The 15421-nt window shown below is 38.4% G+C and overlaps 1 protein-coding gene across 1 annotated transcript in view; it reads left to right on the top strand.

Moving 5' to 3' along the window:
• Positions 1-2143, top strand: part of LOC102240033 (cytochrome P450 20A1) — a 32786-nt gene extending 30643 nt beyond the window's left edge. The window contains exons 12-13 of the mRNA XM_014546113.1: positions 1673-1762; positions 1849-2143. Coding sequence (XP_014401599.1) covers positions 1673-1762; positions 1849-1996 — 238 coding nt within the window. The 3' untranslated portion in view covers positions 1997-2143. The remainder of the gene's footprint in view (positions 1-1672; positions 1763-1848) is intronic.
• Positions 2144-15421: the final 13278 nt, after the last annotated feature.

Genomic DNA, 15421 nt, shown 5'->3' with positions numbered 1-15421 from the left:
CAGAGTGGAAGGGAGAGGGAGAGAAGAGAGAGAAACATCAACGATGAGAGAGAATCATTGATCGGTTGCCTCCTGCACTCCCCACAATGGGGAGCTAGCCCAAAACCCGGGCATATGCCCTGACCAGGAATTGAACCTTGATCTGATTCATAGGTCAATGCTCAACCAGTGAGCCATGCTGGCTGGGCCATTCGTGGATATTTAACCAATCATGCACCCCAGGAATGAATCCCACTTGATCATGGTGTGTGATCTTTTTAATGAATTGCTCAATTCGGTTTGCTAATACTTTGTTGAGGATTTTAGCATCTCTGTTCATTAGAGATACTGGTCTATAATTTTCTTTCTTTGTAGTGTCTTTATCTGTTTTTGGAATTAGGATAATGCTGGCCTCATAAAATGAGCTTTGGAGTCTTTTCTCCTCTTGAATTTTTTGGATAGCTGTTAGTTTTTTAAATGTTTATGGACCATACAATTCACATCCGGTCCAAGACTTGTTTGTTGGGAGTTTTTAGATTACTGCTTCTATTTCTTTTGTTGTAATTGATCTGTTCAGGTTTTGTTTCTTCTTGGTTCATTCTTGAAATATTGTATGTTTCTAGAAATTTATCTATTTTTTTCAGATTACCCAATATGTTGGCATATAGTTGTTCATAATATTGTTTTATAATCCTTTGTATTTCTGTGGTGTCAGTTGTTACTTCTCTCCTTCATTCCTAATTTTATTTATTAGGGTCCTCTCTCTTTTTCCTTTTTGAGTCTGGTTAAGTGTTTATCAATTTTGTTGATCTTTTCAAAGAAACATTTCTTTTTAAGACAAAATTTTATGATCTATTTGTTTTGTTTTAATATATCATTTCCCTGCAATTTTTTACAGAGTGAAATTGCGTACAATAAAAAAACCTTAGCCTCCTTATTTCCTTCAGTTATTAGTAAGTCTGAGTGTAACATAATTGATGAATATAAGTTTTTAAGTCTGATGTCTCCAATTTTAAGCAATAAATTTAATTGAAAAGGCAATGTAGAATACCTTACATATTGATCAGATGGTCTCATGTAACAGATATGTTGAAGACACTTAAATGTAAATATTTACTATGTGATTTTGTATGATTTATCTTTATATCTCATACAATGATGTAAACTTGTGTCAAAATCTTATTCATTATTGGTTCTAGAGAAAAGTATTTTGCATCTATTATTTAAGTAGGAATGGGGAACCTTTTTTCTGCCAAGGGCCATTTGGATATTTATAACATCGTTCACAGCCATACAAAATTATCAAGTTAAAAATTAGCCTGCTATATTTGGTCAGATATTTAATTAACACCTCTAATGTTTTGGCAGGGCCAGACCAAATGATTTCTCAGGTCTTATACAGCCGTAGGCCAGATGTTCTCCACCCCTGGTATAGAATAATAAAATAAGCAGAACGAGACAAAAGATATATGTTGAATAATTTGGGAACATAATAATAGGTGGAATTTAAATATAATGTGACAGCAGTTTTTATTTTCAGTAGTTTTTAAAACATTATTTATCTGTGCTCTTACAGTAGAAATATGTAAAAGGCCAATGGCGTTCTATTGTAATTAGCCCCCAAACTTCTTTTTTTTAAAATTAAATATACTGGGATGACTTTTTAAAAATTAAATACCAATCTTCTTTTTAGGTTTGATCCAGACCGGTTTAATGATGAATCAGTAATGAATACTTTCTCCTTGCTTGGATTCTCAGGCACACAGGAATGCCCAGAGTTAAGGTGAGATGATAAAGTGAAAGGAAAGACATCAGATATAATTAAAGTGTCTTTGTTAATAGTAACCAGTCAACTTTCTTCCTGACTAGGTTTGCGTATATGGTGACCACAGTACTTCTGAGTATATTGGTGAGGAGACTGCACCTGCTGCCTGTGGAGGGTCAAGTTATTGAAACTAAGTATGAACTGGTAACATCCTCCAAGGAAGAAGCTTGGATCACTGTCTCAAAGAGATAGTAAAAATTTTACATTACACTTTGGTGAGGAAAACGCCCACTTAGAAAATTTATATTGAATTCTTTTACAAACCAAGTAACATTGTGGAAAATAATACAGTTCTTTTTTATGCATTTTGTAATTTCCCTTCTAAGTGACAAACTAAAATTGAGGCTTGTTTGTCCTTCTGTTTTGCTGGAATTCTTTTTTTTTAAATATTTTTAAATTTATTTTAAAGAAGAAAGGAGAAGGAGAGAGATATAGAAACATCAATGATGAGAGAGAATCACTGATTGGCTGCCTCCTGCATGATCGGGGATCGAGCAGGCAACCTGGGTATATGCCTTGACCGGGAATCGAACTGTGACCTTCTGGTTCATAGGTCGACGCTCAACCACTGAGGCACCATGGCCGGGCTGGAATTCTTATTAGCACTAAATTACTCTACTAATTCTCAATTGTGGAAAAAACAGAATTTCTAAATTTATTTATTATGTCATATACTTAACATAATGAATTTATTATTAAGAAATGAGAGAGCACTAACCAAAAACCAAACCAAATTAAGAAGAAAACAAAGATGGGTGAAAATAATTGCAAAATATTGGATAGAAAGGGATAATAACTATATTACTTATAAAGAGCTTATACAGATTGGTAAGAAAACATACAATTGATAAATGGATAAAGAACATGAATAGCAGCTTTTATAGGAAAAAATAGCTAATAAACTTTTAGAAAAATGGTCAATCTCACTAAGCAAAGAAATATTGGAGCTTTTTCAAAAACAAATTAAGTATCTTTTAACATTAACACTTTAGTACTGATAAGTTTTATATTTAATACTTTTTATTGATAGCATTGTATTTAATCCACTTTTTTTGTTTATGCTGTTCTTAAAGACTTTTTTAAAGCGCATTTTTCCTTCAGTCAACTGAAGGCAATGTGCCAAGTACAGATAGCGAGAAAGGAAGAAAAATGAAAAGTGTTGCAGGTGAGCTTATTTTTGACACTCCTGAATTTCATTTGTAAATTTAGTTCCAAGAATGTACCCTAGTTATTATTATTTTATTCTGTGTTTATGGTTAAATAGCTAACATTTTGGACCTAGTTATGAGTGATTAACGTAGAATTTAATTAGATGCAGGCTTTATTTCTGACAAAACATTTAACTTCTAGACTAATTTAAATTTTAAAACTTTAAGTCAAATTTAAGTATTCATAGCTCCTAGCACCATGTTTCTAAAAAAAGTAAATTGTTAAATTTATTCCCACCCCACCTGTCATTTTCTATGGTTTTGTGTAGGTAGCACATCTTCCTTTGTTGTCCAAGTACCTTAATTGGTTTGGAAACTAACAGTAAAAGGTAAGAGTGGGCAATTGATATGTAAACCAAGTGTCAGTAAAATTAGATGAGATAAATGTAATTTTTTTTAATCCTCACTCGAGGATATTTTTCCATTGATTTTTAGAGAGCATGGTAGAGAGAGGGGAAAGACAGAGAGAAATATCGATGTGAGAGAAACACATCGAATGGTTTCCTCCTGCACATGCCCTTGACCAGAATTGAACTCGGGACCCTTGGGTCCGCCTGCAGGCCAACACTCTATCTACTGAGCCAGATCGGTTAGGGTGATAAGTGGAAATTTAAAGTAAGTGAGACCTGATCAGCAATGATCAAGGCAAAAACAGAGTAGCTGAACTAGAGTCAGGGAGTAGGCATATACCCAATAAATGAGGACCTATATAATTACTAGTAATGATTGAAATCAAGGAAAATAGAGGCTAGAAGTATCAGCTAAATAAGCACATGTTATTCATAGTTACATGACTAACTTAAAACATTAAAAAATCATCTTCAAGAGGATTAAAACAATAAAAATAATGTTAATCATGTATAAAATAAGTTGTCCATTAACTGTTGTTCTTATTTTGCCCTTTATCAAATGACTGAAATTTTAGTAGCCACAGTGTCACTGATGGCTCATAGCATAACTCTTGTAGGCCTCTTACTTAAGTTTTGTAGCTTTTTGTTTTTTTAAAACTATTTGTTCACTGATTGTGATCTGCATTCTTTTTTTTTTTTTGCATTCTTTTTGATAGTTCAGAAGTGTATTATTGTTTAAGACATTAGCACAACACATTTTTATGGAACGGGAGAGCTCTTCCACACTTTATGCTCATAACATTCAATATAGCATTAGTTCTGTGCATGTGTTTGGGAAAAATGGAAAACTCACATGATGTTTATTTGGCCCACAAATGTGCAGTTTTTTATTTTTTAAATAAATAGATTCTATTTTATTTATAGACCCAATGTCAAAATTTATTTTTCTTTATCTTAAAAAAGTTTATATTTTAAAAACAAAATGTTCTGTTTGTTTTTTTTTAAATATGTTTTTATTGATTTTAGAGAGGAATATATAGAGAGAAAAATATCAATTCTAGAGAAACCTCAATCAGCTGCCTCCTTCATGCCCCTCCCTGGGAATTGAGCCCAAAACCTGGGCATGTGCCCTGACCAAGAATTGAAATGGTGACCTCTGGGGGACAGGGGGTTAAGAGATCAATGCATGCATATAAGCATAAACCATGGACACAGACAGTAGGGGGTTGAGGGCATGTGCTGGGGGTGGGAATGGGTGGGGAGAGGTCAATGGGAGACAAAGGAGACATGTAATACTTTAAACAATAAAGATTTAAATTTTTAAAAAAAGGAAAGAAAAAGGCAAATCACGCATAACAGAAAAAAAAAAACAGTGACCTCTTGGTGCATGGGACCACATTTAACCAACTGAGCCACACTGGCCTGGCAGAATGTTCTGTTTTTTTATTAAAAAAAAACTAGAGGCCCGGTGCATGAAATTTGTACATGGGTAGGATCCTTAGGCCTGGCTGGCGATCAGGGTCAATCTGTGAGGTGAGTGGTGGGGCAATGCGGGGGGGGGCGGGGGTCCCCGCTGGCACCCGCCTTGGCTTGCCTGGCGCCGCCCGCTCTCCGGCCCTGCTTCCGCCGCTGGTCACCTCCCTCTGTGGGGTGACCAGGGGGCCCCCGCTGGCTGGCCTGGGGCCTGTGGGCTGGGGGCAGCTCCTGCGTGGAGCATTTGCCCCCTGGTGGTCAGTGCATGTCATAGTGACCAGTCGTTCTGCTGTTTGGTCAATTTGCATATTAGGCTTTTATTATATAGGACTAGAGGCCCGATGCACAAAATTTGTGCAAGAGTAGGCCTTCCTTTCCCCAGCTGCCGGCATTGGCTTCCCTCTGGCACCTGGGATCTGGGCTTTGCTCCGGCCGCCAGCAGGCACCCAGGACCCTGGCTTCCCTCGCAGCCCCCGGCTTCGTCCAGAAGGACATCTGGTCTAATTAGCATATTATGCTTTTATTATTATAGATTATTTCTATTTGTTGTAGAAAAATCTAGGAAATACAGAAACACAAAAATAGCAAACTCAGTCAGTGATAGTCCTACTACTTGAAGTTAGCCAGTGTTAAGTTTATGAGATAGATCCTTCTACTCTCTTTTGTATCCACATATTTCTACAGACATATCTACTGTTCTCTTCATTTAGTATATTGTGAACAATAGCATTTCCAACAATTGGAATATTAGTATTCTTTTTTTTTCAGGTTTTAAAAAATATTTTATTGATTTTTTTTACAGAGAGGAAGGGAGAGGGATAGAGAGTTAGAAACATCAGTGAGAGAGAAACATCGATCAGCTGCCTCCTGCACACCTGCTACTGGGGATGAGCCCACAACCAAGGTACATGCCCTTGACCGGAATCGAACCTGGGACCTTTCAATCCGCAGGCCGATGCTCTATCCACTGAGCCAAACCGGCTAGGGTGGAATATTAGTATTCTTTTCACACAGATGTAAGCACAGATTTTTGGCACGCTTACTTTTCTCCTCAGATATTCTTTTTATTCTTTTCAACTTTAAAAATATTCTTTCTTCTCCATCCATTCTAACAAAACAGTTATATATTTGTACATCTAAGTTGCTAAAGTCATAGAACAATGTGAAATGAACAGTTGTTGGCCCCAGCCTGTTGCTCGGTGGTTAGAATGTCGGTCCACAGACCAAAGGGTCAAAGATTCCATTCCTGATCAAGGGCATGTACCTCGGTCGCAGGTCCCTCAGCCCTGGTAGGAGTGCAGGTGGGAAGCAACCAATCAATGTGTCTCTCTTGCAATGATGTTCCTCGCTCACTCTCCCTCCCTTCCACTCTCTCTATAAATCAATGGAAAAAATATGCTCAGGTGAGGATTTAAAAAAAAATGAAATTACTATGTTGTCCTAAGGAAAAGTTCAAGTGAGAAGGCATTTCATCTTTTAAGAGGAAATCATAAGCATCTTTGTTACTGTTTTTGGGCTCGGGCAAACAGGTTAAGATTCTTCTTTGAAGACACCTTTATTTTTCCCCCCCAAATTCATAAAAAGCACTGTTAACCTATAATGTTTTTTTTAACATGTGATTATGTTGACAGATTGAAAACTGCTTAAAAACACAATTCTATTATGTGCAAAACTGAGGACATGACCAGTAGCAGCAGCAAGGAGTAGTTTAGTAGTTGTGAAAAGATAGCTGTGAGAAAAGGACACTATTTTCAAGGGCAAGTTTTTATAATGTCAACGGATTGATATCAGTGGCCTCATTTTTCTTTCTTCGTAGCTAGTCCTCTGCCTGTTTCCTAAGTTTCTAATCAGTGAATGATTAAGGTAGAAGGGGAGGAGTTGGGAGAGAGGATATGACAACAAAGCAGTTACTGTTACTACAGAAGTCAGAGGAAATCAGCACAGCCAAAAGGCTTCTTACAATGTTGCTTTGAAAGGTTGGGAGTGACCTGCAGTGATTAAAAGGAGTGAGACTGAAACTTGGATTAATAGTTAAGCAGAAAGTAGAACAGGGGACTGGAAGGGCATTTGTTACAAACCAAATACTTTATATACCTATCTCACTTAGTCTTTGGGGCATAACATTCGGTTCAGTGACAAACTAAAATAGTTTTTCATTCATGCTAGAAGAAATACTATAAAGGAAGACTGGGGGAAACTAACTAAAAAATGAAGTAAGAGATCTAAACTTCAACTTATCTTAATATCTTCAGTGGGGTTTATTGGTGTATTTGTTATTATTTAAAAGGGAATCAAGGAATAGTTTTAAATGATGTACTATTCATAATAACTAAAGAAAATGATTAAACCCTGGCAGGGTAGCTCAGTTGGTTAGAGCATTGTCCCAAAGCCAGTATTGTGGGTTGAACACTAGTCAGGGCACATACAAGAAGCAACCAATGATTGCATAAATAAGTGGAACAACAAATCAATCTCTCTCTCTCCCCCTCTCCCTCTTTCTCTCTCTCTCTCTCTCTCTCTCTCTCTCTCTCTCTCTCTCTCCCCCCTCCCTTCTCTTACTCTATAATCAATAAATTAATTTTTTAAATTTTTTAGAAGAAAATGATTAAAAGAGTACTGTAACAGCAGTATTAAAATAAATCATTAAAAAAACCCCAAAAAACAAATGCTGCCCTAGCTGGTTTGGCTTGGTGGATAGAGCATCGCCCTGTGGACTAAAGGGTACCTGGTTCAATTCCAGTCAAGGGCATAGGCCCAGGTTGTGGGCTCAATCCCCAGTAGGGGGCATGTAGGAGGCAGCCGATCAGTGATTCTCTCTCATCATTAATGTTTCTATCTCTCCCTCCGTTCCTCTATGAAATCAATAAAAATATATTTTTAAAAAACTAATGCTGCAAACTCAACCAAACTGTTTAAATTTTTTCCTGTTTACACATACATATTTTTACCTATTGCAATTATAACAATATGGTTTACTTTTCACTTAATGAATTTTAAACATTTTCCTTTGTTACTTTTGCAAGGGCTTCAAGGAATAGATAGATGTTTTTTGGGGGGTGAATAAACTTTTAAAATAGAAATCAAGTTAGTGTTTAATTTATAAAATTTTATGACTGAATGAATGGATAATTGTAAAATTTGAGTTGGGAACCATTTTGTAAAACATCCAGGAAATAAACAAAAGGCAGGAAATGACATTCCTTATTCCAGTAGCATTCCCCAAATAATTGGTTTACAGTTTTGTGTCCATGTTTCTAGAGATTGGGAATGGATCTTGTTAGAACCTGTGATAAAATGCCATGAGCAAATAAGTCACAAATATATCCTGTTGAGTAATTTTAAAAGATACACATTTATTTACATCTAAAATACTTGCAAATTCTTGTTTTAATTTTTAACAAATGATAGTAATGAATGAAACTGTGCTGCCTCACCACTATAAATACTTCATAGATAAAACTGTTAAGTGCCTGTCTACAAAAAGACAATAAATATTTTTGAATAAATGAGTGAAATATTTGTTGAGGTTTTCTATGTATGTAGAATAAAGTAAATTTTTAAAAAAATTATTTTACTGATTTGAGAGAAAGAGAAACATCAATTTGTTGTTCCACTTATTTATGTATTCTTTGGTTGATTCGTGTATGTGTCCTGACCAGGGATTGAACCCACAACCTTGGCATATCGGGACGACACTCTAACCAACTGAGCTACCTGGCCAGGGGAAATTATTGAAGTTACTAAATAGTTGAAAGATTTCCAGATAGCCAAACTACCTCTACTGCTAATAGTACTTTGTGATATGCTAAGTATCTCATTACTGGACGTATTTAAGATGGTATGTGGACACCGTTCAGTGATGCCTCTGTTAGGTATGACTATCTATATGTAAAAGGCTAATATGCTAAGTGTACGACCGTCTGACCAGTCGCTATGATGGGCACTGAACACCAGGGGGCAGATGCTCAACGCCGGAGCTGCCGTGATGCACACTGGCCATTTACAGAGAAACAGCACCACGGACCTGGCGGCGACAAAGCAACACTTGGCTTCCCCCAAGTGGAACACAGGCCCCACCACCACTCCGGAGCAACACACAACCAAATCACAGCCGACGCTGCCAAGATCCAATGGCACAAAATGTGGCCCACAGCCCAGCCCAGCCCAGCCCAGCAACGGTGGCTGTGGGGCCAGGTAATGACGTCATGTAGCAACGGTCGGCTTCCTCTCCCTAGCAACTAGCCTTCTTGGAGTTTCTTCAGTCAGGAACACGAGTTGCTTTATAGCCAGGTGCAAACATTTTACAGTTTAACCAAATGTCTGTGAAGCGTTTTCCGTGCCTCATCTCATTTGATCCTCACAGAAGTCCTGGAGTAGGTAGATAGGAGACTCAGTGGAATCCTATTTTCTTTTCATTAGCCGGAAAATGGAGATTTAGAAAGTTTAGAAACTTGACCCAACTGAAAAGAAGTAAGAAATGGTGGACCTTGAAAATGACTTCAGGTTTTCTCACTGCGCAGAATATAGTCAAACACTGTTACAATTAAATATTTTACCCTTTGTTCTTCCTGCGTGATCTACAATAATAATGTGCTTCGTGTTGATATTTACTGCTGTGTTGCTGACAATTAACTGAAAGAAGTTGGGGTGCTTCACTGGGCTGGAAAAAGTTCAGCTAAATCAGAAAGCAGGTCTAATTAAGCAAGTTTATATGTATAAAGGTTTTGCTGGTGCCAATTGCACACATGTGTTTCCATGTGTCATTGTCGATCATGAATTTGGTTGACACTTCTATTATAGAGAAAGGGTGAATAGCGATATTAAAATATTTCTTCTAATTAATTTCCTTTCAATGTGCACGAATTCCTGCACTGGGCCTCTAGTGGGTTTATAATAGGTGGTAGTTATTAAAAATATCAACCAAAATAGTTAGTAAGTACTTCTTTGTTCCTTCTATATCATCAGATCATCATTAAACCAGGAAATGTTTAAGAATCAGGTGTTGTTGTTTTCAATTTATCTTGAGAGTATTACAGATGTCCCCCATTTGTCCCCTATTACCTGCCTTCCCCTGGCTCTGAGAGAGCATTATTTCCCAAAGTATGTCTCATGGAACACTATCCCGTGAATCACTCTGAGAAAAAAATTCCTGGATCATATTCATATTCATTCATACTCAGATTCTCCCTACTAAGTTCTTTCTCAGCTGTGTGTGTGTGTGTGTGTGTGTGTGTGTGTATTGCATATTAATATATTGGTAGTATTAAGAAGTTCTAGTGTAAAGAAACCTATTTTAGTGCTTGGTTTAACACTTAATGTTCCAAGTGTATTTGATGAAGATATCCCTTTTTTCAGGCATACCTATTACCCTATAAAACCAATGTTTCATAGAAGTCGTATTTTATAGCAGCGATTTCCAACCAGTGTGCTGCACGGATTTTTAAAATGTTCAATACCTGACTATTAATTTAGGGGCACTGACCTTGTTTTCCTTAGATTGTCAAATAAAATGACAACAGCCAACACAACAGTAGTCATCCAGTGTGAATGAATCAAAATTATACCTCACTTTTTGTCAGATTGGTAAAAGTATAATTTTTGGTGTGATGTAGAATTTTAGTAATTAGTTCACATGTGCCATGACAGGAAAAAGGTTAAAAAATCACTGTTCTAGGGAACAGAACTCATTTTGTCAGTGATCTAGAGACAAATAAGAATCTCAAGGAACACCTGTCCTAGCTAGTTCCTCCGACTATACATAGTCCAGAGATTCTCTAGACTAGGAGTGACCACAGTCTTAGAACCAACCACCTGAATTCCATGTTCTCTCGCTCCCTCCCCTCCACCTGTTTGCTCTGCCAGAGCACAGCATCCTGTAGCTCTACTGACTCTCTCCTCTACCCCTGTCCTGACTTCCAAAGAAGTGGGACCTATTCAGTCCAGCAGCTGGGTTTTTTGTTTTTGTTTTCTTATTGAGCACTTAATGCGAGTCACCTCTTATGCTAGGCACTGGGGATACAGCAGCGATCAAAGCAGACGTGATAGTATTATGGTGTTCTCTCTCTCCAATGCTTCACCAGGAGGGAGAACCCAAAATTCTTATGTCCCAAAGCTTAATAACACTCAGAGCTCTCTAGGTCCAGGATTTGGGGTTTGGAAGCACCTCAAGGACCCTTTAGGTTAGTGCCCAAAAAGGAAGTAACTTGCAGTTAACTACTAGTATATGATATAGAACAGGAAGACTTATGTTATGGGCTGTAGTGGGGAAAGAAGCAGAAGTAACTGTTGGGAATCAAACCATTATTTTTAGTGTATGAGCAAGATAATTAAACAAGGTATCTTATCAAGGAAAACTTAACATTGATGCTAAATAGAAATATTGGAGAACTTTCAGATGGAGAACAAATAAAGCCAAGAATTGGTTTGATGGCGAACCTTTTGAGCTCGGCGTGTCAGCATTTTGAAAAACTCTAACTTAACTCTGGTGCCGTGTCACATATAGAATTTTTTTGATATTTGCAGCCATAGTAAAACAAAGACTTATATTTTTGATATTTATTTTATATATATAAATGCCATTTAACAAAGAAGAATCAACCAAAAAAATGAGTTCGCGTGTCACCTCTGACATGCGTGTCATAGGTTCGCCATCACTGGACTAGGTTCAAGAGCATTATTTATTACAGCCATTTGTATGAATTGTTTATTTTTATTAATCCTCTCCTGAGGATATTTTTCCATTGATTTTTAGAGAGAGTGGAAGAGAGAGGGAAAGACAGAGAGAAATATCGATGTGAGAGAAACATATTGATTGGTTGCCTCCTGCATGTCCCTGACTAGGGCCTGGCCCGGGAGGAGCGTACAATCCAGGCATGTGCCCTTGACCAGAATTGAACCCGGGGCCCTTTGGTCCACGGGCTGACACTCTATCCACTGAGCCAAACTGGCTAGGGCTGAATTGTTTAATTATATGGCAGCACTTGGTGTGTTCAACTTTCATGATTTGCTGCTTGTATTGGCAAGGTCATCTGCTAATAGATAACTGATTTTTCGAGCTTGAAAGGATCTTGTAAGGATTATATAGCATAGCCTGCTCACAATCTAAAAATTTAGACTCGAGGGAGAAGCTTGGGACTTCTGGGAGTAGTAACATTATTAGGCTTACGCTTTGGATTTTTCTCATATCCTTTTGAAAATATGTGCTTCAATCTATGCTGCTATTATATTTATAGAATTTTGTTAAGTGTTCAAGAAGGTGTCGATTCAGAAGGAATTGGGAATTTAAAAAATACATGTTTTTGATACAGAACCTTTGAGGAAGATGCAAATGTGTTTTGAATGTTTAATTTGCTTAGATTTAAAAATACATATCTTCAAGCAAAGTTGCCATGACAACCTTTCGTAATGTGTGTATACATTTTATGTCTGTCTCCGAGGTTTTCATCTTTCCCAATACATGGTTTAATCACAAGAATTGGTCACTGTGGTCTATTTCTATCTGCATGGTGCCCTGTTGGAATTACATAATTTTGGAAAATGCAAATCAAGCAATAGAGCAATTCTGTAGCACAGTGATTCCAACAAGATAAATGTCATCCTGTCTCTCCATGATCACAGACTGATCTGGTTTCAAATCCAAGATGACATTTTAGACAGAAGTAGAACCATGAGTTTGTTCTGAGTTTCTGTTTTTCTTATTCAGAGGACTTATAGGAGGGTCCTAGGAAATTTGGGAAATTCTGGATTAAATCTCTTAGCCCCAGAACTGATCCAGCCTCCTGGGATCATCTAATACACTAAAAATCTCATTTGTAGACCCCTTTTCACTGAGGGAACTCTTACTTTCTGGTATTTTAATCGTCATTGCCGAAGATTTTTCTGCTGGAAGGTAAAATGGTATTTTCCCCTGAAATACCATCATAAAACCCTATGAAATATTTCAGTGATATGAGTCATTCACTTATTCATCTGGGTAGACATTTAGATAATAGAAGTAGCTAACAGAAGTCTGTGAGAAATATATTGTTAATTCCTGTGGAGGAGGAAGGAAGAAATTCTACTGATGTATTTTTAATGTAGTTAAATTCAGCATTCCCGGCCATTTTAAAATATCAAAATTATTCTGTTTTGCTCCTTTCTTTCCAAGAGGCTACATAAAATTTCTTTGACAAAGAAAATAATGAATCTTTTTTTTTTCTGTTAACCTCTTCTACGTTCCGTTTTATGAACGCAGCAAAGAATAGCCTTGTTCTTACCAACCTTGTACTTACTACACAAGTAAAAGTTATTAGCATGCACTATGGTGTTTAGTTAGCAATCTTGTCCAAGTGTAACCTTTTTGCAATATTACTGAAACTGACAAGAAACAGATTGTTATATAAAAAAAGTGGCAGTTGTGGGAACCATACATGCTGTAGGTAAGTTAGTATTCAGCATACAAGTTCTAATGGTATTAATGTACCATCAGAAAAACTGGTACATTTCAAACTCTTCACAATTCAAATTATTATGTAAAAGAAAAGTTTGCTTGGTCCAATATGTTTTATTCGCTTGATTATTCATAAGTGTCTTATTCCCTGAAGCAAGTTTATGTGTTATTTAAGTCACTACTACCCCATTCCATCACTCTGCTCTCTAATGAATCTGTGGAGAGTGACCCTGCAGCTTTCATTTTTAAACAAGCTCATCACACTTAAGTTAGATAGTCACTAATACAGAAGATGTTTAACGTGATTAAGAGTAAAACTGGTTGGACTGGACCAACATTTTCAGTGTCATTTCATTTGGGTTCCACAGTGAAAACTCAAAACAATTTGCTAACATGTTTATCATTAAGCCAATATAGCAGCCGTGGGCAAACTATGGCCCGCGGGCCAGATCCGGCCTGTTTGAAATGAATAAAACTAAAAAAAAAAAGACCGTACCCTTTTATGTAATGCTGTTTACTTTGAATTTATATTAGTTCACACAAACACTCCATCCATGCTTTTGTTCCGGCCCTCCCGTCCAGTTTAAGAACCCATTGTGGCCCTCGAGTCAAAAAGTTTGCCCACCCCTGCAATATAGTAACATCAGAGATTGCTCCAGAAATCTGTAGTGGTAAGTCATTGAAATAATTTTTTGAGAAAGTATAATATAGTTTCCTCATTATCTGGGAAAAAAAGGGGGGGGGGTGCAGGGAATCACTGTAGAAGGAAGAAGAGATCACAAAAGTAAGAACAAGAGTTGCAATTATGGATCTTGTTCTAAACTACAACCTTGACTTTGCACGGCACAAAAAAGGTCACAGACTTTATAAAAGCTCAGTGGTTGTCAGGAATTTTAGCTTAAAGAATAGTCAGACTTATGAAGATACAGCATTGGGAGAATAAGAACAAAACTGCAAGATCAAAATGATCTACCTTGACTTTTTCTAGCATTTAATGTTTTTCAAGGTGCTTTCACCTAAACTCGTATTTTATTCATGTAACAGCCCTGTGAGGAAGGAAATTAGTACCAGCAAAACCGTTTCCAAGACTTTACTGAATCTGTGGCAGGCAGCTAGACATACATGAGCACAGAAGTCACTGGGCCAAGCACAGAAGTCACTGGGGCATAAAGCCCTGGGTGCCCAGCAAAGGACCACTGTAGGGTGGGACCCCGTCCCCAGGTGCCTTTTCTCCCCTAGCTACTGGCATATTGCTGGCCATGTGGTTTGGACCCTCGGACCTTTCTTGCCTCGGGATAACATCTGGGCCTCAGTTGTATTTCAGCTCCAGGCCTAGAAAGGCAGCAAAACCAGATAAAAGCAACAACAAGCCCAGGCTGACCTCAGGACCAGCTGCGCTGACTAATGACCCAGCTGGTGCCTGCCAGTCCGTCAGTGGAGACCCAGCCCTGGGCGGACACGCTGGAAAGCTGCTGCCTGTTCTACTGAGATCCCCCCTGGATCCTCCCCTGAAACCTCCTCCCTTAGAGCCCTTCGGAAGGAGGACCTTGCATGCTCTCCTGGGAGCAGTCCTGCCTTTCCCTCCCTCTCCCCCTCTCCCCAGACAGGTGGCCTTGACCTTGGTCACGTCTAAGCTCTAAGGGCCCTTCCTTTGCCTCTATAACTTATCTCCTAAGCCCTTTTCTTCTATGAATTCCCTCCTCTACGACTCTGTGACTTGATAAATGTTCTCTTACGGCTCTGAATTTTTTCCTATTTAGATTCCAATACTGAGGCTGCTGAACCCAGGCCTGGTCTGACCCCCCTGGACTAACACCCGGTGCCCTTCTCAAGCCCCCCGCCCCCCCCCCCCCCCCAACAAATCAAGGAAGGAACGTGGAGAGAACCAGAGAAATGACAGAAGAGGTGGTCAGAGAGGGAGCGAGTCGGAGGGCAAGCACGAAAGGCTGAGGTCCAGGGGACGGGCGGAGCAGCTCCGGCGATAAAGCGCAAAAGCAGCTGGAGCGCGGGAAAGGCGGGGTTAGGAACCGGGAGGTGGTTATGCATCCCCGAGAGGACAGATGAGGTCGAGGATGAAGAGGAAATGCAGAGTTGCGCGCTCTCCAAGCTGCATGGAAGTTTGTGGGCGGACATCCCGCAGGCCAATGGCCGCGGCTTT

This window comes from Myotis brandtii, unplaced genomic scaffold, assembly GCF_000412655.1.
Source record: "Myotis brandtii unplaced genomic scaffold, ASM41265v1 scaffold43, whole genome shotgun sequence".
NCBI lineage: Eukaryota > Metazoa > Chordata > Mammalia > Chiroptera > Vespertilionidae > Myotis > Myotis brandtii.
This window is presented reverse-complemented; position numbering and strand designations above follow the sequence as displayed.